Here is a 25,959-nt window from a genome sequence, read left to right on the forward strand (position 1 = left end):
GAAGTGTTCTTGCGCATTACACTTGTGGGGTAGGGAATCCATACAAACTCTATACTCTCCTTAGGCCTCGTTCAAGGCTCTGATGTGTCTCTTATGATCATCATCTTTTCAAGTCGCCCTACGCTCGTCCATAGGGATTTGTTGCGATGCCATACTGCCATGAGAGAGAGAGAGAGAGAGAGAGAGAGAGAGAGAGAGAGGCCTTAAGTGGCTCGACAATCACGCCCTTAGCCCACCTTTTTTGCGGATGAATGAGGGGTACCATATTAGTTTGGACACGCTTTGTGTGACAGGGCCTCACTAAGTTAGGCCAAACATCATCATGGATTAGACAACGCTCTATCCAGAAAGCAGTCAAAGGCTGAATGAATGTGATGAAGTGAAGAGAAAGTGGTGGGGAAATGGTTCTTCTTTGGCATCCGCCATGTTTAGAGAGTAAGCGCCCACAAAGTCTTTGCTTCACCCAGTTTTGTCTGCTTCCCTTGCGTTGTCAAATTACCCGTGGTTTGGCTATGGCGATCGCAGTCATTTCCAGATTTCCTGTAACTTCCACTTTTCGTCTCAATTGTCCGACCTCGTTCATGAATTTCCCTCCTCGGCAATCAAGTTGTTTTCCCGCAAATGAACGTTTGCAGATAATCTCTCTCTCTCTCTCTCACACACACACGCACACCCCATTTCAAGCAAATTATCTGCATGCAAACCTTGTCACCAAGTCAAGGCCATTTATGGCTCAACGACACACATTCTTCTCTGTTTTTGCAAAGAGAGCTGTGTATCTCATCTCACAAGCTTCAGTAGTGGAGGACTATGGCATGCCCCCGTTGCGGCCTTTGCAGCAAACTAGACACATTGGAGGGCAACGTTGTTGATTTGTACAGTAGAAGCGCCAAATCAATTCATTCCTTAGGACTGGCAAAAAGAGCCGAAGCCACAACAGAGGGTAGGTGTCTTCAGGACTTTGATACAAAAGCTCAGAAGAAGCTCATGTGTTCACTTCCATCTCGATCACTCCAGGGAGGCCTGCCCGCTGTCAGGCGCCTGCAGAAGAAGACTTCAAATAATCCGAATGCAAGTCGAAACATTTCATTGCAAAGCACGATATCCACCAACCCAAAATATCGTGAACACAGGACGCTTGCATTTGTTCTCCATGATGAAGATTTTACCAATGAACCCCTGGGAACCAAGCTTTCTTACGATCATTCTGATAAACTTAAACCTTTTCCTTTAGAGTCTGTTGAAATGCAGGCATTCCATACAGCAGCGGCACATGTAAGCCCACTTCTGTATACAAGAATCGCACCCGTCAACACAAACCCAAGTTATGCTGCAAAAGATTTTGCTGATGGAATAGTGAGTGATCTTGATGACAGTGAGGAAAGTGAGCGTGAAGTTGAAGGTGCCATTTGTCTTAGCTCCTTCACGTTTGGCTCGACAAAGTATTTACCTCCCTCTTTAGGGTTGATCGCCAGGGGCAAAAAATCTCTTGTGAGGAAGTTGTCAAGTGAGAGTTGTATTTCTATGCTGTCTCTTGACTGCACGGATGGTGAGCTATCTGCTGATAGATGTGTGGAGTCTGTTCCTTCTGGCGACTTATCTTTACAAGCAGAAATGACTGGTATTTCTGTGTCCAGAGCCAACAGTGATGATGAAGTCAACATGGTAGAGCCATCCTTTCGGTATAGAGGATCTGGTAATATTGGCTTTCATTGGAAGCCCAATCTTGACATGAAGAGTGAAGCCATAAAGTTTAATGGCGTAAGCTTGCCGCCACTCGAAAAGATTAGAAGCAAAGGGCAGCAGCAGGAGGATCTGAGATCTGAAACACACAAGAAGAAGAGATTGAGGTCTGCAACTCATGAGAGGCACAGGATGACCAGGAATAATGCAAGAAAGGCATCTCTCAATCTACGCCCGTGTGGAGGGTTAGCAGGTAACAATTCGTTACCTGATTCTTATGTGTATACCACATTCCAGGTCAAATTGGAACTGGCAAAGCATAGGTGAAGCTTTCTGAACTGCAATGTTGCAGGTCTTATCAGTGGAGGAACTGACGTATATCGAGCTTTTAACCTCGGAGTCGGGATTGGAGTTGCTTACATACTTTTTGCAAACTGGAACGAGTTGAAGAAGTTAAATCTTCTTTTAGAGAGAACAGAATCTCTGGTGAGAGACCTACAACAGCAGGCTCCGAGCAGATCAAGTCCTCTTCTCGGATGCTTTTCAACTGTTGAAAGATATAATCACAGAGAACCAGTGAATAATGTGGAGGCTTCTAAGCTGGAAGGTTGTAAAGCTGATGTTGCTGATGAACCTATGTCAAAAAGCAGAAATATGGCTGAGCTTGAAGCAGCACTGGAAGCAGAGCTTGCAGTCATGCAACATAACCTTGAAGCTGAACTCCAAGTTAGTCCAGGAGGTTCTGATGAGGTCTGACTGTAAATGTGATGAAGCCGGATTATCGTATTAAGTATCATCAAATTTTGTATTTTACCTTTGAAACGGGGCTTAAGTTTTACAGAGCTTGAGAATGGTCTACTAAGCAGCTGAATGAAAATATTCAATAGGCCGTAAACGATGGGAAACCAGCTAATGTGCAGAAGGGTAGTTGTGTGCATTTGACATTCCTTTCATAATTTTGGCAATTGGTTTGAGGTTACTGAATTTTGATGTATCTTGGGAGAAAGATGATAATTTTATTCTTCCATCTGATAGTATACTTGGTGGGCTGAAAATTAGTGGGCTCAATTGTCCAATGATCATTTCTTTCAAGTATAGTTTGTCAAAAGGATCTGGTTCATGCTATGAGGTTCAGTTCTTTCCCTCCTTTTCCCCCATGCATATTTGCACAAGGACAATCCATGTTAGAAGATGACCTTCTCTTCATTAAGAGAAAGAAATAAATAAAAATGTAATGTAGAGGCCAAAGGTGACCTATAGGACATTTGTACATCCAACTTTGGGTGGAGGACGAGAGAGAAACAAGAATCAGTCTTGTTTTTGGTTGTAAATTGATGTTTGAACTACCCCCTTTGATTTTGTATGCTTTTGTGTTGGGAAACATGCGCTCAAAGATGTTTAATAAATAGCAGATGTTTTTTTTTTAGAGAGAGAGAGAGAGAGAGAGAGAGAGAGAGAGAGAGAGAGAGAGAGAGAGAGAGAGAGAGAGAGGAGCGTGATGCATGGAATCGATTATTGTTTGCATTTTCTGCAGTGACATGTTTCTTCCTTTGGCCGCACCTCCCAGTCCTTAAACTTTACTTGGCTTGAGCGCTTGGATCGATTTTATGTTGGGACATGGGTTGCTTCACTGGGAGGCACGATTACCTCGGCCAGCCACAGTTTTGTCTGATCATGCTCGTGTCTCATTGCTTTTGCAGTTCCTGACATCGTCAGGGCCTCACAGGGGAGCGCGTATTCTCGATACTGTATTGCAGGAAACTTTGCTGACCCACTCACTACAGTTGATTTGGTATGTAGATGTTCCTACTGCATATGGTCCTGCTCAATAGCTTGCTTTCTGCGTTGCTGCATCATCTGATGTCTGTAGACATGTTGCAGGCGAAAGACGTAGAGATTTATTTCGACGTGAGCGGCAGCTCCATGATAGACTTGCTTGTATACGGCGTTTGCTTGAGGATTATCCAGGCAATGCATTCTTGGGAGATAGAGAGACAGACACTAGAGAGACACTCACTCAGCTTCAGGTGGAAAAGTATGACTTCACCTATCATGCTTCAATATCCTCTTGGATTTCAAAAGCTGATAGGATGAACAAAGACTTTTTCGCACATTTTCAAGAGCGGCCGCTTGGGACATCCTTACGGGCATTGCGGGATACCCAAGATACTCTACATATAGACCCGGATGTAGTGCTCGCTCTGGCTTCAGACTATTATGAGCATTTGTATACAGCGGAGCCGATTACGCCTGCCATCCTAGAGGCCAGAGAGGATGTAAGGTGCAGCGGAATGAATGTTGTTCTTTTCTCAAGATGAGTGCTCCATAATGTGCTCAAGGTTCCTTTTTGTTCTTATGGAAGGGAGAGCCTTCCGTTCTTAATGAGAGTGCAATGATCATAAACAAAGTGAATGGACACTGTGCGTGCAAGTGTATGAGACTGAGAGATAGAGAGTATAAAAATGTACAAAACGGGGCTATTTAGGCCTTTAACCCAACACAGTGTTTATCTACTTTGTTTGTGATCACTTGCACATCTCTCACTAAGGAATGGAAGGCTCTCCCTTCCGTAAGTAAAAGGAACCCTTGAGCATAGTTCGGAGCACTCATCTTGAGCAAAGTTCAACATTCACCTCCGCTGCACCTTACAATCTTTCAACTCAAAAGCTTAATGCCCCAAAAGCAATTCCTTAAAAATCTTCCATCCAAAAGCTTCTAAAAAATAGCCAGTGTAATTTGCGCAATTTCGTACAGCATACGGACTGCCACGTCATCAACGTATTTTTCGGCAATCCGTACAGCCTGCCATGTGTCAGCCAGTGTGTCGGCGCAATATCCGGGCAGCGTGTGTGAGTGTCTGGGGGCCAGCTACGTTGTCACAAATTGCTGACGTGTCAAAACCCTAAAGAATGGAGCCAACTTGCAGATGTCGGCCGAGGGGCCTAAACCCTAAGAAGAACAAGTAACGAAAGAAGTCCTTCCGACTTATGGGGACCCCGTCCGATGGGGCCGCAAGTGACAAAGGATTAAAATAAAGCAGGACCTGCACACACACACACACAGAGAAACCGATGACGTGGCAGAATTCCGAAAATTGCACTGACATGATGACGTGGCAGGCTGATGACGTGGCAAGCTGTACTGATTTTCGTAATTTACGCTGGCAGCTTTTTGGCATTGCTTTTGCACTAGATGCTTTTGAGTGTGAAGGCTTTCACTGTAAACTGCTTTTTGGGGCCTAGGGCCTTTAAATATGAGGTTAGGGCTCATTCTCTGGCATGCTTCTTCGAGAAGGTGCAAAGTCTGGAGTACCGGCTTGTACTGTGTTGATGCAATATAAAGAAATACCAACAGGGGCGCCAAGGTTTGGGGCCAATACTCTCTGGGGTGGAATTCCGCCACTCCGTGTCGCGTGTCGTCTCTCTCTTTCAGTTCAGTTGTTATTGAAGCGCTAAAAGTCTGATCAATCTGTTCTTTTCTATTGGCACGTGGTGCCCGTCTTGTGACAGTGGTATCAGAGCATCAGGCGTGTGCTTTTTCTGAAAGCATACCGGTCCTACAAAAGAGTAGACAGAGCTTTTGGAATTTTATTTGAGGTATCTTCGCCCTCCAACCCGGACTTATTAGCCACTCTCACCCTTACTTCATCGCGCATCGGGCGCGCTCCTGTCTTCACCGCTCATGTCTTACAGGGCATAAGCCAATTAAGATCACTTGCAAGAGAAGGATCCAGATTTGTTTCAAGTCACTGTTTTTCTCAAAAGCAGTGCCATGCAGATGTTGATGTCTACAGCTACCAAGCAACACACTCCAAGTACTTGGCAAGCTTTCATAAAAAAAATAAATAAAAAAATTTGCTTGAAGCTATATGGTTTCTGACATCTTCCTTCAGAGTGCAACTTTTGGCAGAGTGGGGTATTTTGAAATGCTTGCCATGGAAACCCTAGCAGATCATAACTTGAAATTTCTCGACATCTCTCAGTAGATGTCTCTTTACGAGCAGATGACCTTGGAGATTCGGTGCGATTGCTATCTTGGGACTACCATTGCCGCCAGAGAAACTTCCTACTTCAAGGGAAATGCTCAAACTTGGTGGTCCATGCTTCTATTGAACAGGAAAGTGCCAGTTAAATGGCTGAAATTTAAAAGGCTTTTTATTTCTTCTTGGCTGACTCGAGAGTACGAACGCGACATACGAATTGCTTGGAACCATCTTTGGATGACCAAGAAGGATACTTTAGACGCATATTGTGAGAGATTTTGGAGCTCTTTTCTACCAGCCTCTTCATTTAAGAAGATCTCGTTCAAAGAATAGATTGAGCGGTTTACCCTGGGTCTTCCTACAGAGATCCGAGATCACTGCTTAGAGCAAAAGTCAGATTCCATTCAGGAATTGATGAGTCATGCGAAATGGGGTTTTGCCATTCACTCGGGCAGTTTGACCTACCACACTTATAAAATCATGACACAAAGGAATGAACAGACTTCGAACAATGAAAGTAGAAAGAAGAAGAGTAACCCAGAAAAGAAAGAAAGGGATGCACGATCCAAGCTTACTCTTTCACAGAGAGCTCTTTACATCAAAGAGAGGAAGTGCTTTGGATGCGGAGAAAGTGGGCATATCTCCGTGAAGTGCCCTAAAAAGGCACCGAAAGAATAGAACGACAAGGATGAAGATAGGCCTGAAGGTTTGAGAGCAGCTGAGGAACGTGGACGAAAAGGCAAGATGAAAGCAGGACTGGTTCTAGATTGCATGGGTACTGACCCAAGTACGATTGATGAGAGTACAGAACTTTGCCGAGCTTGGGGCAAAGTGAAAGACCAAGAAGCCCTGATTTTCTTTGATGGAGGACCCAAGGCTAACTTTATTTCACGTGAATTGGCGGCCCGGCTCGAGATCACACCCGATCGGATGGGACCACTAGTAGAGGTAGTTCTAGCGGCACCTGGCAAGGACGTAGCCGTTACACTTGTCATTGGCAAACTTCAGTTGCATTGTTAGGGGTATTTGAGGCACGAGGACTTCTACATAATGCCTTTGGAAGGTTGTGATGTCCTCTTGGGAATTCCCTGGTACCATAAGAACTGTCACGTGCACATCTAACCCTATATGCATGTGGACAAGCTACTTCATGACAAGGGTTCAGTTAGCCTAGCTTAGGAAGTGTTCTGGCACTTTTGTGAGTCTGTTGGCAAAGCGTGCATGCCCAGGCACTTAAAGTAGATGCATATCCTCTGGTTGCACACAGCATGATCATCAACATTACCATCAGAATCCATCAGGAGCATTTTCCAGTGCATAAAACCTATTTTCCCTATTTTAGCCATTTTTCACTTATTATTTTTAAGTGACTTTTGTTGTGAACTGGGTAGGGCAAATGAACTAAGCAAATATAAAAGAAAACCTAGCGCTAGTGCAATCTGGCAGAAGAGGAAGAAGTGCACAGGCAAGTGACTTGCAACATCTCTCTCTCTCTCTCTCTCTCTCTCCAAGAAAGAACCTTGAAGGCCTGGCGTTTTTCCAGCAGATAAAAGCCAGCGTTTTTCAGCCCATTAGCCAGCATTTTTCAAGGCAGCATTTCAGCGTTTGTGAAGCCCAGCAGATCAGCGTTTGAAGCCTCTCAGATCAGCGTTTTTCCATGCAGCAATCCAACGTTTTGGACAGCCTGCATCAACAACGTTTTTCAGCCCATTAGCCAGTGTTTTTCAGCCCCCATCGGTCCAATAGTTTCAGCCCCGATTAGCAACAGATTTAGCCGTCTACATCAGCGTTTTTGCCAAGCTATGGCGTTTCCCATCAAGACATCAAGTACACAGATCAGCCCCAACTTGGTGCGACGGGGAACGACTCATAGCATTCAGTCTTCAGTAATGTGACATGAAACGTTTCGGGGTTTCGGGGTTTCGAGGTTTCTGAAACGTTCTGTTTCGGAGCTCAAAGAAAACGAAACACAGGTTTTGTTTTATATGTATGTTCGTATAATATACATTGAATACACATACAAATTCACATGTAAAGACATGAAATACCAAAATCTAGATGTGAGACTTGAGTCACGAGTGAACAAGGTAAGTCGGTAATTATACATTGAATACACATACAAATTGACATGTAAAGACATGAAATACAAAATCTAGATGTGAGACTTGAGTCACGAGTGAACAAAGACGAGGGGGCCATGATGATGTGTAAGGCTCAGAGAGAGAGAGAGAGAGAGAGAGAGAGAGAGAGAGAGAGAGAGAGAGAGAGAGAGAGAGAGAGAGATTATTCGATGTGCGTGAGGGTCAAAAAATCTATCGATTTTTTGAGGCGTCCTTTGTGCATGGCTTAAAAAATCTCTGAACGGGTGGCGTGAGGTTAACTAGTCAAAAGGGGGCAAAAAAAAAAAAATCAACTTGTTTCGCATGTTTCGTCGAAATGTTTCAGCCGTTTCGCCATTTTGGAGTTTCAGAGGGCTGAAAACGGGTTTTTATGTCACTATGGTCTTCAGCCTTCGCTTCGCCATCGCCGTCCGCACCGTCGACTTCGACATAGTAGTACTTAGACTCACAGCATCAGCACCTTGTATCAGATTTGTGCAATCAATAGCATAGACCTCTCTCGCCATCGAGAGAGGGGCCCTTGGAGGAGGGTTTGACAACTTGTCTGGTGTCGTATTCTTCTCTCTCTATCTCTCAATCTCAGCACCTTCATTCACAGTGTTTATCCACTTTGTTTGTGGTCACTTGCACTCTCTCATTAAAGGCACGGAAGGCTCTCCCTAACGTAAGTAAAAGGAACCTTGAGCACAGTTCGGAGCACTCATCTTGAGCAAAGTTCAACAGTCACTTCCGTGCATCTTACATTGGTATCAGAGCTTTGGCAGTGTTCTGTATCACTCAAGGAAAGAACCACAAGAACCACATAATTTTTTTTGGTTGTTGCGGTCGCATGTGACCCAAGTACTCTTGGGCGTGTCGATTCCTAATCATGTTTTTGAAGAGTGACAGGAAACCCAAGAAAGGTCTTGTCCGGCCTCCCCTTGTGCCTCTTTTTACTCATTGAGAGCGGACCGTGCACTTAGCGGCCGGCCAATCGACGTGAGGTGGGAAAAAGCAACCTTGGTGTGAGCACAAGGCCGCCAAGGGGTGCGCTTGTGGAAAAGAGCAGAACTCGGGTGAAGAGAAGATCCTTCTCTAACCCAGATTGCAAGCTAAAGAAGAATCTCAAGACCCTCAAGAACCTCAAGACCCTCAAGAACTCAATAACCAAGACCCACAAGAAGCCAAGTTCCTCGTGAACTTAAGAACCCACGACTTCAGTGTATGGTCATCACCCGAAGCGGAATGGATACTTCGCATGGAGGTGATGGGCATGAAAGTAGCGAAGTAGAATCTCACCACCAAGGAGGTTTTCTGACCCTCCTCCTTCCCCATCTACGCCACGGATTACACCAAGTCCTATGGAGGCTTTGGTTAAGTCGATGATGGACATGATGGCGCAACGACAAGAATTGAACTGCGTTGTGATGGCACAACAAGAAGCGAATTGGGTTGCTGTGGAGCGCGAAGCCCGCTTTGCGGCCGAGGAACGAAAAGAAAGAAAAGCAGATCGACAAAAAGCCAACGAGCATGAATGCCAAAACAGACAGGAGACCTTGGATCCCAAAGCACACTTGGCGGCCGACGAACGAAAAGAAAGAAAAGCAGCACGATAGGAAGCCATGGAGCGTGAGCGTGAGCAAGCGCGCTTAGTGGTCGAAGAAAGACAGGCAGAGCGTGAGGCACAGAGAGAACTACACTTTAATGAACCAAACTGAATCTTCTCATGTCTCTGACACATACATTGATGAGTCTCTCATGAAGTGTTATGGTCATGTAAAGGGTCAGTGTTTTGTCATATTGTTTGATCCAGGCAGTATGCATGATGTGATTAGTGCTTCTCTTGTAGAGAGAGCCCGCCTAGAGGTTAGTCCGACATCTCCTCGTGAGATGTATAGCTTCGCTCATCGCGCAAGAGTGCCTTGATGTGTTGTTTACAGTTCAACAAGCTGCTTTCTGTAGAAAGTTTGTCGTGTCTCCTCTCTCAGGATGTGATATTCTTTTGGGCATTAGATGGTTTCGTGAGCATAACCCTTTTATTGATTGGGAGGACAACACTCTCACATTAAATGCCAAGAGTGATTCTCCCATGATCATTCGTGCTGTGGAGAGTTTGCATTCTTTGCCTCTCATTTCTCATGTGCAGGTAAAGCGTGAATTACGACCAGGAGCACAAGCGGCATTCATCTATGCTGCTCCAATTACCTAGAGCATTCAGGCTCTAGACAGGTATTCAACTTTGTTTACCAAGTTTAAGCATCTCTTTTTGCAAGATGATCTTGCACCCCGTCTCCCACCCGAGCGGCCGGAGGACCATCGCATTGAACTTACGGAGGGGGCACAGCTTGTCAGTAAGGCTCCCTACCGTTTGAACAAGACACAGGAGGAAGAGTTAGAGCGGCAACTCACGGAGTTGGTGGCTAGAGGATTCATACGTCCTAGTGTAAGTCCTTTTGCTGCTCCTATTTTGTTTGTCCACAAGAAGGATGGCTCGTCTCGTTTGTATATTGTTTATAGGGCATTGAACAAGATGACCGTCAAGAACAAGTTTCCGATGCCTTGCATTGAGTATATCCTTGATCGGCTCAATGGGGCAAAGGTTTTCAGTAAGGTCGATCTCAAAAGTGGATACCATTAGGTAAGGGTATTAGAAGGCGACATTTTCTAGACCGTTTTTCGCACAGAGCGAGGGCAATGAGAGTATGTGGTTATGCCTTTTGGATTGACAAGTGTCGTGGGTACATTTAACCGTCTCATGGTAGGCCGCTTTGGCTATATGGTTGGTGTATGTGTTCATCTTTCTAGATAATATTCTCATTTTTTCTGCATCATGGGAACAACATGAAAGGGATGTGGGAAGGGTATTGATGCGTTTGGATGAGTGTCAGTCGTACATTGCAGCTAAGAAATGTGAGTTTTTTCTCACTAAAGTTACTTATCTGGGTTATACCATTTCTGCATAAGGCGTCAAGCTAGACCTTGCGAAGGTGGAATAGGTATGTATTGGGATTTGCCCAAGACTGCATATGATGTGCGTTCTTTTCTTGGTTTATGTCAAGCATATAGTTCGCACATAGAGAATTTCACGCATTGCCGTACCTACTGATCTTTTGAAAGGGGTAAAGACTCGCCATCAGCGCGTAGACTTGCCCGAAGCAATTGAGGCTTTCGCAGCTCTCAAGGTTGCGGTGACTGAAGCACCGTGCCTTATCCTTGCCTCTTGGGATGACCCCTTTGAGATATGGACGGATGCGAGCAATGTTGCCATAGACGCTGTGCTTTAGCAGCATGGTCGTCCCGTAGCTTTCCTTAGTCGGAAGCTCAATAGTGCAGAAAAGAACTATTCAGTTTATCTTTTGTCTGTCATTCACTCTCTTAAGCATTGGAAGCATTTTCTTTATGGTAGAGAGTTCACAGTTCGCACAGATCACCAAGCCCTCAAGTGGCTCCAGTCTATGCCTAGTGCACATTGGAGTGATCGCCAAGCACGGTGGTGGTCACAATATTTTGAGTAATTTGGAGGTTTGATTGAGTATGTGCCTGGAAAAGCTAACCCTGTTGCAGATGCATTGAGTCGCAAAGGACAGATTTTGGCTCTTGAGTCAAGATCCACAGTTTCTATACAAGGTGTGTCTTTCGACAACATGAAGAACCAATATGCGGATTTTGAGTTTGGTAAGCAATGGTTGCAGGCTCTTGCTTCCCAAGGGCCAAGCAACTATCTCATTCGTGATGGTTTGTTGTATTTTCGTCAATATCTATGTGTGTTGCCCTCTCTCAGGCCAGCCATATTGCATGATGCACACGATTCTCTCTCGGGTGGACACAAGGGAATGAACACCACTTTAGAAAAAATAGAAAGATTCTTTAATTGGCTTAAAATGCGAAAGGATGTGTTTCGTTAGGTAAAAGCGCCTCAGAGTAAGCAGCAAGGCCTCTTGCTTGCGTTGCCTATTCCCGATGGACCTTTTCAAGGTATTTCCATGGATTTTGTGACTAACCTTCCACCTAGTTTGCATTCAAAGAACACTCAATGTTTGACAATTGTTGATCGTTTTAGCAAGTTTTGTATGTTGATTCCTTGTAAGGCCACAGTCACTGCACAAGATGTGGCACGGTTATTCATAAAGCATTGGTACCCTCTCTATGGTTTGCCAAAATTGTTTCAAATAGGCTTTTGATGTTTTAAAATCATATGTGCATGATCAGTAGTCTCATCGGGAGCTCTAGCTCCCATTGGTTTATGCTATTTTGAATGACTGTTTTTCCTCTACCATTGGTCGAACTCCGTATGAGGCAGCTTTTGGCTGTCCGTTCTAGTCACTTTTGACTCGCTCGGTCATTCAAATGCCTGATGCCAATGCTGAAAGTCAGTCATTGGATGGGATTTCTGAGAGTGTAAAGCTTCGGCTAAGCAAGGCTTAGGAATCTTATTCACGGCAGGCTAATAAGTATCGTTAGGATGTTTCGATTAAGGAAGGGGATTGGGTGTATTTAAGAATCATGAAGCAACGTCTTAAGCAAGTTGAAAAGAAGTGTCCCAAGTTGTCTTTTCGAATGTATGGTCCATTTCCTGTCATTAAAAAGATAAATGAGGTTTCAATGAAATTGCAATTGCCTAACTCATGGTCAATGCACAACGTTTTTCATGTTTCTTCGTTGAAAGTGTTTCAGGGAACGCCTCCAAAGGACATTTCGGAAGAAGAAGAACCGGAGATCATCGATGAAGCAGAATTCATGGAGCCAGAGCAAGTGTTGTTGCATCGGTTTCGACATGGTTCAAAGAAGCAAGTGAGACCATAATTTTTGAAGTTTAAAGATCGAGGAACCCACGAAGCAGTGTGGGTCGACGAAGAGCTTTCAAAGATTACCTAGAGTTGTTGGCAGACTACAAGGAAGCCATGCAGCTCGGTACCAATACCTCACTTTAAAAAGGAGGGGATGTCACGTGCACATCTAACCCTATGTGCATGTGGACAAGCTACTTCATGACAAGGGTTCAATTATCCTAGCTTAGGAAGTGTTCTGGCACTTTTGTGGGTCTGTTTGCAGAGCGTGCATGCCCATGCACTTAAAGTAGATGCATATCCTCTGGTTGCACATAACATGATTATGAACATTACCATCAGAATCCATCAGGACCATTTTCCAGTGCATAAAACCTATTTTAGCCATTTTTCACTTATTATTTTTAAGTGACTTTTGCTGGGAACTGGGTAGGGCAAATGAACTAAGCAAATATAAAAGAAATCCTAGCACTAATGCAATGTGGCAGAAGAAGAGCAAGTGACTTGCAGCAGGCATCTCTCTCTCTCTCTCTCTCTCTCTCTCTCTCTCTCTCTCTCTCAAGAACCTTGAAGGCCCGGCGTTTTTCCAACAGATAAAAGCCAACGTTTTTCAAGGCAGCATTTCAGCGTTTGTGAAGCCCAGCAAATCAGCGTTTGAAGCCTCTCAGATCAGCATTTTTCCTTGCAGAAATCCAGCGTTTTGGACAGCCTGCATCAACAGCGTTTTCCACCCATTGGCCAGCGTTTTTCAGCTCCATCGGTCCAACAATTTCAGCCCCGATTAGCAGCAGATTCAGCCGTCTACATCAGCGTTTTTGCTAGGCTATAGCAGCATTTTTCTCAGCCCTAAAGTAACGTTTCCCATCAAGACATCAAGTACACAGATCAGCCCCAACTTGGTGCGATGGCGAATGACTCATAGCATTCAGTCTTCAGCCTTAGCTTCGCGATCGTTGTCCGCACCGTCGACTTCGACATAGCAGCACTTAGACTCACAACATCAGCACCTTGTATCAGATTTGTGCAATCAATAGCATAGACCTCTCTTGCCATCGAGAGAGGGGCCCTTGGAGGAGGGTTTGACAACTTGTCTTGTGTCGTATTCTTCTCTCTCTATCTCTCAGTCTCAGCACCTTCATTCACAGTGCTTATCCACTTTGTTTGTGATCACTTGCACTCTCTCATTAAAGGCACGGAAGGCTCTCCGTTCCATAAGTAAAAGGAACCTTGAGCACAAATCGGAGCACTCATCTTGAGCAAAGTTCAACATTCACTTCCGTTGCATCTTATAAGAACAATGCTGTGGTCGACTATCGGGCGAGAAAAGCGACTTTGACCACAGAGAAGGGCAGAACCATTGTACTTGATGTAAAACTTAAGGGTGAGTCTGTCCCTATTGTATCGGCTTCGGCCATTTCAAAATTAATGAAATCCAGTCTGTTTGTTTACTCGATCTTCTTGAGAGAGATGAATGATGAAATATTTTCCCATTGCTCTACGCTTCCGCATTGTTGACTTTAACATCTTGGAGGTCGTCTACATATTGTTTTGCATCTGATCACCGTCTTGTTGGTGTTTGCTTGCTGCATCTGCCGTAGTTGTTGCCAACTAAGTTGCCCGTTGTCTCCTTCAACCAGTCTGCTTGCGTTCAGGGGTCCCGTTTGATGGTGATTCTTGTTTCTTTTGTGGGTTTTTGTCATTCTGCGGTTCTTATGTTTTGTTATTTTGATTGTTCTGTTCTGTTTGATCTTCCTTGCTTCGCTGTGTGGGTGGATGAAGCTTGGTTACTGTTTTCTTTCTGTCACTTCAGGCTTGCTTTTGGATGTGTGGAACATTTCTATTAGGAATGGGTTGTTTCCTTTTTTGTGTATGTTAAATTGTTTTGAGTTTTGGTTTCTTTCGTGTTAAGAGTGTTGTGGTGTGTCTAGGTTCCTGTTCTTATTCCTCTACCGTGTTTTTAGCTACTGTATGTCTTATGGCGGGGTTCGGAGTTTCCTCTACTATCTCCTGGAGTTTCCTTCCCCAACTCTGGATTTTAGGAGCCACGTTCAGTAGGTGGACTGTCCTTTACACTGGTTGAGGTCTCCTTGACTGCTCCAGTTCTCGTGCCCTGTTAACCACTGTTATGCCTTCTTTCGGTACAGCTCTTGGTGATGCCAATTTTTTCGTCTCTATCATCTTCCCCATTGACTGCTGTCTCCCTTTTGTCTTTCCTCAGCCCTATGGTTTCAGATGGTACCAGTTGGCAGGCTTTGCCCGAGATTGAGCAGCTGCCTTAGCGGCCGTTCCCTCCTCCATATCACCTCTTGAGGACTTGCTTTAGGAGAGGTTTTTCCTCACACACACACACACACACACACACACACACACAGAGAGAGAGAGAGAGAGAGAGAGAGAGAGAGAGAGAGAGAGAGAGAGAGAGAGAGATGAGTTATTGTCCATGGAGGTCAGATATGACCTATGGGACCAAAACAAAACATTACATCTGTTCTTTTGAAGTGAAGGCGTTGGATACATATCAGTTAGGGACTGAGGGTCCATCAAGGGAGAAGGAGGATAAGATCAAGTGTTAGGTGCAGCGGAAGGATTGTTTGCGCTTTGCTCAAGATGAGTGCTCCGAACTGTGCTCAAGGTTCCTTCTGTTCTTATGGAAGGTAGAGCCTTCCGTTCTTAATGAGAGAGTGCTATGATCACAAACAAAGTGAGTGGACACTGTGTGTGCAAGTGTATGAGACCGAGAGATAGAGAGAGAAGAGAGATACAACACCAGAGACGTAAAACCCTCCTCCGAAGGCCCCACTCTCGTCGGCGAGAGTGGTCTACTTATGATTGCACAATCTGGTACAAATGGTATGCATGGGACTGATGCAAGTCTAGGCTATGTGGACGATGACGACGGTGATGACGAAGTCGACCTAAGGGTTGAAATCTGCAATCTTCCTACTGCTGCCGAAAAACGCTATGGGCTGAAATCTGCGACTAGTCCAAAAACGCTGATTTTTGGGGCTGTTTTTGTGGTTCTTTGTCGCTGAAATTCTGCAGGTTTAGGGCTGAAAACAGAGGTTCCTAAAGGCTAAAAACTGATGGTCTTTCCGGGCTGAATCTGCTACTTCTTTGGGCTAATCTTGCAGGTCTTTTGATGCTGAAAATCGCTATGGAAACCGCTGCATATGCTGGGATCTGCAAACGTTGGATCTGAGACCAAAAACGCTAGAGATGCTGATGACAAAAACGCTAGGTCAATTGGTTTCTGCTGGTGATTCCTTGTTGATGCAAACGCTAGGTATGCTGGGGGTTTTGGTGATGGTGTGATGATGCAAAACGCCAAGCTGTGATGCTTCTGTCAAAAACGCTAAGGGAGGTTCTGTTTCTTCTTGCTTGGTGGGGGAAACCGCCAAGGTCTTGATGAGAAGTTTCCTGTTGAGCTTGGCTCCTTTTGCCTCTTCTGCCAAATAGTGCTAGCTCTAGTTTGCTTATATACAAACTTAGCAAAATTGCCCTACCTACTTTTGTTGGAAAGTCACTTAAATTAATAAGTGAAAAATGCCAAAAATAGGTAAAATAGGCTAAATGAACTGGAAAATTCCCCTGAAGGATTCTGATGGAAATGCTTATGATCATGCTGTGTGCAACCAGAGGATATGCATCTACACTAAGTGACTGGGCATGCACGGTCTACGAATAGACTCACAAAAGTGCCAGTTCACTTCTAATCTAGACTGACTGGGCTGACTGAACCTTGATCATGCTGTAGCTTGTCCACGCACACATAGGGTTGGATGTGTCACGTGACATCAAGAGTAAAACCCTAAGGGGAGTTAGGTGGAGGGGGAGCTGGCTTGGGAGTTCGGAACTCCTGGTTGATGGCTTTACCGCCGCGGTAGACTGCCCATTTACCTTGTTTACGTGCGTCATGCACCTTTTTGAGCTCGCTTGCTTTAAGCTTGAGTTGGTTTGTAGTCAATTCCTCGGCAATCCAGAGCTTTGTCCCTTTGAGACGGTGGGTTTCGCGTAGCAGCCGTGTCCGTTCTTCTTTGTTTTTGAAAGTGAGGATACATTGGCCAAGTGGTATATGCCTATGCGTGTCGTTGATCCAGGAGACGGTGTCGGGCTTGATGTTGATTGGTTGAAGAGTGTCATTAAGCTTGGTGATGGCTTCTTCGAGGGTGTCCTCCTCGGTGCACCAGGGTGAAGAGAGTCCTCCAATTCTGATCTTTAGGGCAAGGGAGTCTTGTAGCCGGCATTCTTGTAAGGCTGCTTGGATTTTGATGTCGATCTTCTTATGTGTTGCCGCATTTGCTTCTTGTTGAGCCGCCTTGACAGTCTCATTGAGAGAAGCTTCGACTTCGTGTTTCTTTGCAAGTAGAGTTGCGTTCTCCTTTGCCGCATCCTCGAGCTTATTCAGGCGTTGTTTGAGTGCATCATTCTCTGAAACGAGTGCTTGGATCTGAGCCTCGAGGGCTACGATCCTCGCTTCTTGGTGAACGGCGGGGTCCTTCCTGGGTGCGGCTGCCACAGCAAGAAAACTCTTGCGTGTGCTAGGGGTCGGCGTGTTGAAGGAAGACATGGCTCGGTAGGTGAATCTTTAAGTGCTGTGTGGACAGTGTAGAACCCCTAGAACCCTAGAAGTTCGGTTCTCTGTAGCCCGTGGGGCACTGTGCTTGTGGTTTTTCAAATCGGAGAGCCGCTCACTTCACTGTGTGAGCAAGCCCCATGTAGGCTTTAATGTCACGTTGCTGCAGCTCGGCAGAGAGAAGAATGGGAAGCGGGCTCACTGTGTAGGGTTCGGAGTCTCACTGTGTGAGCGGGGCCCGGGCGGGTTGTGAAGCAGGTGGAGTCACGTTGCTGCAGCTCGCCACAGACAGAGAGAGAGAGAGAGAGAGAGAGAGAGAGAGAGAGAGAGAGAGAGAGAGAGAGAGAGAGAGAGAGAGAGAGAGAGTGAGTGTTTTGTGCAGTGTGATGTAAATAATCATGCAAGGACTGAAGAGTATATGATGGGTAATATTGACCAAGGTGGAACATCCAATAGCTCTGCCAAAAATGACACAGTTCATGTTCAGCATATGGTTTCTCCCAACACATTAAATAAGCGGCTTCGTGAAGTATTAGAGCTACAGCAGGAGGAAAGGATTCTGCATCTGGAAGCTCAAATTGAGGCTCGAGAACTGGATCTTTTAATGAAAGAGAAGGAACTGCAGTTCTGGAAAGACATTGCTCATCATTTGGTCAATGCACTCCCTGCCAAAAGAGGTAGATTTATTTCTTACTTTGTGGTGTTCTTTGAGGATGATTTGCTAGCAGAAAGGGTATCTAGCTTAACTGTACCTTATGGCGTACCATACGGGGATCCGTACGTATGGATCATATTGTACAACTATGTTTTTTTTCTTTTGGGTTTTGTTTTGTTTTATTGTTGGGCTTGAAGTGGGTTTTTTGGTCGACCATTTGTGTGAGCGCTCTTATTTGGGGCTTTTAGGCGCATGTAGACCCTTATTGAACTCAATACAGAGAGACTATCATCTTGTTATTTTGATGAGAATATCATCTATGATTGACTGTCATCCACTTCGTAATCTAAAGTTTGGGAGTTTGTTAATCTTTTATTTATAACGTAACATTTGAGAGGTGATTCAAACTTTGCATGTGTTGTTCAATTCTATTTTTCTTTTGCTGGATGTTTGAAGTGGTCCACAATATCGAATATTCCTTTAAAAGCCTCAAATTTTATATTTATGGCAGTCCTTGTTTGTAGTTCTACCATTTATGGAGGGATACTTATGGATATAATATAAACCTTTTAAACTATTCTAAAATTAGGTTTAAAACCTAAAACTCAAACCATTTAGTACTACGCTCAGTACGTACCAAACACTACATACCTTACCACCTTGTTGAAGTCATATGATGCTACCCTAATTTTGGGTGCTGCTCGTGCTTTTGAAACTCTGCTGTTATCTAATGTCTCGTTTGAGCTGTGTTTTTTGCTGTTGGTGTGTCAAAGCAAGCAACTCTTAAACCGTGTAGGAGGAAGAACAGAAGGATATACCATTGATCAAGGAGGTCTTGGCTTGGCGGGCGAGGGGAGCAGGGCTCAACAAGGTCTTTCCGATGCGAAACATGATGCTAGACACCGTCCGTTACCTTTAAAGTGCGAAGAGTTTAAAGTGAGTGGGTGCACGACAGCCAGCAGAAGACGGGTTCTTGACTATGAGTCGCTTGCAAGATCGGATTTTTTCTGTGAAAGCGTCAGCAATAGTTTGATTGATCCAAGTTTTGAGGCATTGACCTTGAGAAACTCACTGGACTGGTCCATAGGAGCACAATCAGCTGAAGCAGAATGGAGGAAGGAAGACTATAACCGCTCTAGTCATAATGATCATGTCAAGGATTTAGACGTTGACAAGATGTTTCCTTGGCTCCTCCAGGAGGAGTGCTTGGCAGAGGCTCCTCACTTTGGTGACTCAGGTCCATTCACCAATAGCAGCTTGAAAGGAGGCTTTGTCAGGAAAGATAGCTACCATTTGAATGGGCTAAAAGGTGGCCTCAATTCTCGCCTGCTTGTATTGTAAATACACACCTGATCGTTCCTATGAGAAAGGGGCAACCAGCCATGGTAAGTCATTGCTCAGAAGCTTTTTTTTCAAGCATCATTAGAATTTAAGGCAATTTCCTACATTGATGTACAGGCCATCACTATTTCATGTGTATGTGAGAGGGAGAGGACTATCTTACATGGTGAACAAGGACTCATTCTTTTTGGGAACTGATGATGTATTTGATGCATTCTCTTTTCGAATGCCGATTAATTTTTGTGCCATTTTTTCTACTGCAATTTTGGTGTTCTATCAATTTTTGAGCCCGCTCTTACGAGGACTTGGGTTCATGGTAGGAGGGAAATTCGCACACTGCTTGCAAAGGAAGCTTTTCTATGCAAATATGGGTGGTAGAGATCTTCTCTCTAAGGCAGCTATGAGATTCAAGCTGGTTAAAGGCTTCCATAGAGCAAATACTTGTATGTATGCATATCATTCTGCACTATACTCAACCATAGTATCTCACTTATGCAAAGAGCCAGATTTTTTCAGACTCTGAAGGATGGAGGTGCACTTCACACCAATGGCCTCATTTCTAGGGGGCAAGTCACACAGACCATGTACCATTCTTCACAATAGCATCACATTCACTATGCTGGGCTGTATGTGATGGGCAATTGTAAAGAGCCATCATCAATTCTACATAAAAAATGATTTATACAATGTCTCTCTTCAGTGTCAACTGAGGTGAAAAGGTGGATAATATATGCCTCGCTTTTGCGAAGGAAAATAGCCACTATCATCATCTTGACTAACACATGCACACAAGCAATACAACTCAATGTATTTCCATACATCTAATTTAGTTTTTTGCTCATAAACTTCTCTTAAAGGTACACTGTAAATGTTTTTTTAAGGAGGGATCTTGCTCAGCTTCACACTATATATAAATACCCTTAACCCAAATGAAAAGGACACAAATTTTTCTCTCATCAATGTTCTTGTAGGTTTTTTGTGTCTACTTTGATAAAATCATGTCTGCCCTATGCTTTACCAGTAGTTCTATACTTGGACACTAGTGTCCTCAAATACTGAAGCGTCCTTTTAGTATCTTATTTTTTCACCAACTTGTTACATTTATTTGGTGTCGCTAGAAATTAGATTTACAAGCCATCCTTATACTTTGGGCTAATGATGAGCTTGAAATTAGGGGCAAATTCTTTTCAAGAAAAAATCAATAATTTAAGATTTTGGTAGTAAGTTTTGGTTTTAATTTATGCAAAACGTTTGTGGTGTTTTGTTAATCTTGCAAAAAGGCTAATGTAATGTTTTGCATTGTTTTGAAGTTTTATGGATACAAACATGCTTTTTACAACTACACATTAAACTTCACAATTTCGAGTCTTATCCCACACTCAATAAACAAAAAAATTGATTGTTGAAAATATTGAGAATTTTTTTTTTGGTCTTTTGAAGTTTCTCTTGCCAACATGATGAGTATTGCAAAATTTAAGGTCCAAATTTGATCTATAGGTAAAAAACACCAAATTAAGCAATTTTCAAGGTTTCAAAGTCATACGCAACTTGTAAATCGAGCTGAAAAATTAGTAAATTTCATTCAAAACCAATATTTCTATTTAAAGTCCACATCCACATGAAGGATTTATATACAACTAATATGAGCAAAAAAGTTTAAAGATCCGACTTTAAAGCTCTCATGAACAAAAAAGAGAATCTTAACATGCACAACTTTGACACAATTTACCAAAGATAGCTTGGATAATCATCAAATCGTATTACGTTAGGTATTAAGTTGGTAGAATGAGTACATACGTAGCATAAACAAATGCTAAGTTACATGAGAAAAGTTGTATAGTGAAGTTAACATTGAATATTGCATGTAACCTGGTATGTTTTTTCTGAAACCAAGGCTCATGTTTTAGAGAAACCTCGACTATTTTTTTCCACGAGCACTTTTCATGACTATAGTTCCACATGAGATTCTATTCAAAAGTTTAAGGTTATAGTTATTTAGCTTGCAAAAGGAATTATGTGCTATTTTTTTAGATATCACTTAGCATTTTATTTAAAATTGAGAAAAAAATCACTATCTTTTTTTTGTAAACTGCTAATGTTAATGTCTTTTGATGTGTATCCTTGCTAATCTAATGGGAGTCTATGTGCCATATCATCACGTGAGAGTCATGTGCTTTATGCCTATATGAGTATAGATGAGATGTGTGTGGAGCCAAAGGAGTCTCCTACAAAGAGGGCCGACCCACTTTCCTTGGAGTGATTGAGGAGGTGCATTGTACCCATAAGCTATTATACACCTGTACTAGCCCTTTACTACCCTATTTCTCCTATATAAGGAGCAACCTTGTACACTCATTTTCCTGGTGCATCTAGCGTAATTTTAGCTCATCTTTTGTGTTTGTCTTGTTCAATGGTGTACTTATCAACATGAATACCTCTTTATCCACCTTAACTAACAAGTGGTGTCAAAACTTGGAGGGGGCAATTACCTCTGAGTCTAGCATACTAGCTGATTGTATCTCTTTCCTACTAAGTGCTTGCTTAATCTTCTATGTGGGGGCAACTTCTTGGAGACCCCAATGAATCATTACCCTCCATAACTTAATTGGAAATTATTAGGAGAAGATTAGTGTTTGCATCTATGCATTTAGGCTCATTTATTAGTTTTTTGAAGAGATGCTTCACGTATGGAAATATTTCGAAATCACACCTAGATGCCAACTTCTATTCAATAGAGCCAAATAGTGGTGTCGAGCCCACAAGCCTAGAAAAGGAAACACATGCCTTCTTTTGCAAGGGAAGATACACACACTCTCTCTAAGTGGTGGGCCATAGTTAAGAGGTTGTTCACACTATAGAAGCAGAGATGAGATGACACCTTCCTAGACTTGTTGATTCCCACACAAAGTAAGGAGAGCCTCAAAATTCCTAGGACATTCACCATCAACACTTTTGGACAAGCTTTCACATGATTCAAGGGGATAGAAAAGTTAAATGGGATTGAGTTTCATACGTGGGAAACAAAACTCCTTGGTTACCTTATAAAGGAAAATTTGAGAGCATTAGTCAAAGCAACCATCTCACAATAGCCAAAACTAGAAACTAGAGCACCATCTTCTTCTATTATCACTCAATCATCTTCTAAATCTAAGTAGGACGTAGGAATTATCATAACCTCTTTGCATGAAATTTTCCTCGATAGGTGCATTAGTGCTCATGACGCTTGGGTAGTCCTAGAGACGAACTTTGAGGCAAGAGACACAAAGTCTAAAGTCAATCTAAAGAGTTTTTTCTCTTTTTTTTTGGGGGGGGGGGGGGGGATTTGTCCTATGCCTTATGCCTTTTTGGGTGTATCCCTGCTAGTCTACTTGGAGGGCATTATGTGAGAGTCATGTGCATTATGCTAGTTGTAGATGAGGGTAGATGTTGTGTATGTGGAGCCAAAAGATTACCTACAAAGAGGGATCGACCCACTTTCCTAGGAGGCAAATAAGGAGGTGCATTGGACTGTTGGATTCATATGCTATTGTATGACATGCTTGTACTACCCATTTGATGCCCTATTTCTCCTATATAAGGAGAAACCTTCTACGCTCATTTTTCTAGTCAATCCAATGCAAGTTTAGTTCATATTTCATGTTTATCTCTTGTCCAATTGTGTATACCTCTTTGCTCTATCCATCTCAACTATGCTCTGTTGTATACCTCCATATAAACTAATGGTAAAAGTACCCTAGAGGGTGAAATGAATGTGAGAATGTTTCTAATTGTAAAAATCATTGAACATGATTTTCTATGCACTAGGAGAGTGATAGAACATATTTGTGTAGCCTTTATAAGTAGTCATATTTGACCTACAAAATTCAGTAAATGCTAATAGTTGGATGTCTTGACAATTGTACATATACAAAATAAAGTTTGGCTACCTGCATATAGTAAATCAGTCAAGAGTTTGATCTTGTGAAGATGAAAGGTGTTTATTACATTATAGCCCTACATATGTCACTGTTTATACCCAATCCCATCATTTCATTTAATGTGTACAAGCCGAGAACATAATACAATTTTTAGATTGACCTATTTTAATGAGTGGAATGCCTATGAAATTTTCTCATTTACTTTACAAGGGTAAAACATTAGAGACATTGAGCATTTCAACGTGATTAACGTGGGAGTGACTTTTTAAGAAAGTTGGTATCATCATATGTATGGGGTCCAATGACGACTTTCTCAATGGGTGTGATCACACAAGGGAATTGTGGGTGTGCTTCATGAAGGACAAGGTCCAAAACAGAATAATGCACATAATTACTAGAAAATGAGAGCAACTAAAATAGACGCATGGAAGTATCACCCACAAAAAATGTTGAGAAAGGCATTGATAGATTGCCATGAATATTGACCCATAAAGAGTGCTTTTTTATCCACCATGATATGCATGAATTGTCAAGCATGAAACAAGAACCGATTGTGAACACTAGTGTATCATAACAACAAGCCTAATTTGAGACCGAAAAGGCATGCAAATTGCGTGGCAATGATGTCCCCTTGGGATAAACCAAACCAAAATGTAAATTGCCACTAAAGTAACAAAACTTATTTTTAATGGCATGCCAATGCTTATACTCTAGGCTATGCATAAAGCTGCTAATATGTGAGATTGTAAACAAAAAACGTCACATATTGCATACATAAATAAGGCATCCAACAAAAGTATAATAAAGAGTGACTTCTACAAGATCTTTAGCATCATGAATACTCAATTTCAAGCCTATTTCCTTTGGAGTAGCAATAGGTTTGTTGTCCTCAAGCCAAAACTTACATAGTAATGTCTCTATGTATCTTGCTTGACACAAAACAATACCTCCATCACACTACTGCTGAAATTGTATACCCAAGTAATGGTGCAAAATCAACGAGTCTTTCATATTGAAAGCAAAATTGATGTTAGCCTTAAATGTTGGAATTAGGGTTGCAGAGAAACGCACACAGCTTGCAGAAGACGAAGGAAGCTCAAGGCACACAATAGAGAGTGTGTTAGTATGCGATGAAAAGATTGATAGCCCTAGAGTGATGGGCTTATATACAATGCTCGGGGGAAGAAACCTAGTAACGAGGGAAAAAATGCCCCGGCGGTCCTAGTGTGTTCACACACATCACTACAACATGTATATGGTAACAAATCCCTCCTGGAGTGATGCAATGAACGAGAGCCGTCCCATGAGTAAAGGGAAGTGCCATGCCCTGAGGACATGATCAGTCCACAAAGGGGAGTAAGCCCAAAGCTTTGCAGAAAGCTTCAAGCTTCTCACGAGACAATGCCTTTGTGAAAAGATCTGCAAGGTTGTCCTGTGTTGGCACTTAAGCCAAGTTAATCTCTCCTGCTGAGAGCCTCTCCCTAACATAGTGGTAATGCACCTCAATGTGCTTTGTGCGAGCATGAAAAACTGGGTTCCTCGCAACTGTCAATGCGCTCTGACTGTCAGTGTAGATATGGTTGGCAGTGTCCTGTCCAACACCCAAATCAGCCATAAGGTGTCTGAGCCATACACACTCAACCGTAGCTGTGAAGACTGCCCTGTACTCAGCCTCACAACTTGAAGTGGCCACAATAGGTTGCTTCTTGCTCAACCATGATATACATGAACTGCCAAACATGAAACAAAAACCACTTGTGGACACTCGCGTGTCAAAACAACCAGCCCAATCTAAGTCCAAAAAAGCATGTAAGTTTGGCGGCAATGATTCCCCCTTGGGATAAAACAAGCCAAGATATAAAGTGCCACTAAGGTAGCGAAAAATACTCTTGACAGCTTGCCAATCCTTAGACCCTGGGCTATGCATAAATCTACTGACTTGTGAGACTGCAAACTGAATATCTGGCCTCATGCTGCATACATAAATGAGGCAGCCAACAACATTTTGGTAAAGAGTGACATCAGCAGGATCGCGCCAGCATCATGTAGACTCAACTTCACACCTGTTTCCATGGGAGTGGCAATAGGTTTGCAATCTTCAAGTCCAAACTTACATAGCAATGTCTCTATGTAACTTTTCTGACACAAGGAAATACCACCATCACAGTGCTTAAACTGTATACCCAAGTAATGATCCAACAGCCTCAAATATTTCATCTCGAAAGTAGCATTCAAATCAGCCTTAAATTCAGCAATATGTATCTCATTTGGTCCAGTGATCAACAAATCATCGACATACAGAACCACAATGAGAAGTACATCACCCTCACGCTTTACATACAATGTGCTTTCTGTTGGACTGTTATGAAAGCCTCGTTTAACCAAATGAGTGTCAGCTTTCTCATACCAAGCATGAGGAGATTTCTTCAACCCATTAAAAGCCTTTTTACATCTACACACTTTGTCCTCTTGTCCTTTTATGACAAAACCGCGAGGCTGCATTACATAAACTTCCTCAAATATGTCACCATTCAAGAAAGCAGTAACAATGTCTGATTGATGTACATCCCAACCAAAATGAGATGCCAATGCACATAGAAAACGCACAATAGTCATACGACAAGTGGGAGAAAAGGTCTCTTCACAATCTATGCCTTTTTGCTGTGCATAACCCTTGCAACAAGTCGAGCCTTATGGCGATTGATCTCACCATGTGTCTTGCGTTTCAACTTGTAAACCCAATTTGTACCAATGGCCTTTTTGCCAGGAGGCAAATCACATAAAGTCCATGTGTCATTTTCTATAAGTGCATCATATTCTGATTGCATGGCAGCCATCCAATTTTCTGAATTCTGTGCTTCATCAAAAGACAGAGGCTCCTCAACATCATGTAAGCTAGACACAACCAAAGCATAACAATCT

The 25,959-nt window shown here is 43.0% G+C and overlaps 1 protein-coding gene across 2 annotated transcripts; it reads left to right on the top strand.

Annotated features, from left to right (window-relative positions):
• The first annotated feature begins 301 nt into the window (after window positions 1-301).
• Window positions 302-19,953, top strand: LOC147439730 (uncharacterized). Of its 2 annotated transcripts, none has more exons than XM_086485528.1 (5): window positions 302-1,936; window positions 2,036-2,433; window positions 17,507-17,801; window positions 18,576-19,164; window positions 19,441-19,953. In XM_086485528.1, exons 1-4 carry the CDS (start codon window positions 811-813, stop codon window positions 19,118-19,120), a joined length of 2,364 nt encoding a protein of 787 aa, XP_086341654.1. In that variant the 5' UTR covers window positions 302-810; the 3' UTR covers window positions 19,121-19,164; window positions 19,441-19,953. The 2 variants fall into 2 exon arrangements, with proteins under 2 accessions (XP_086341654.1, XP_086341655.1); XM_086485529.1 differs by lacking the exon at window positions 19,441-19,953 and adding an exon at window positions 19,238-19,375.
• The last annotated feature ends 6,006 nt before the right edge of the window (window positions 19,954-25,959 follow it).

Source organism: Adiantum capillus-veneris, chromosome 16 (genome assembly GCF_014529385.1).
Source record: "Adiantum capillus-veneris isolate H3 chromosome 16, ASM1452938v2, whole genome shotgun sequence".
In the NCBI taxonomy this organism is placed as follows: Eukaryota; Viridiplantae; Streptophyta; class Polypodiopsida; order Polypodiales; family Pteridaceae; genus Adiantum; species Adiantum capillus-veneris.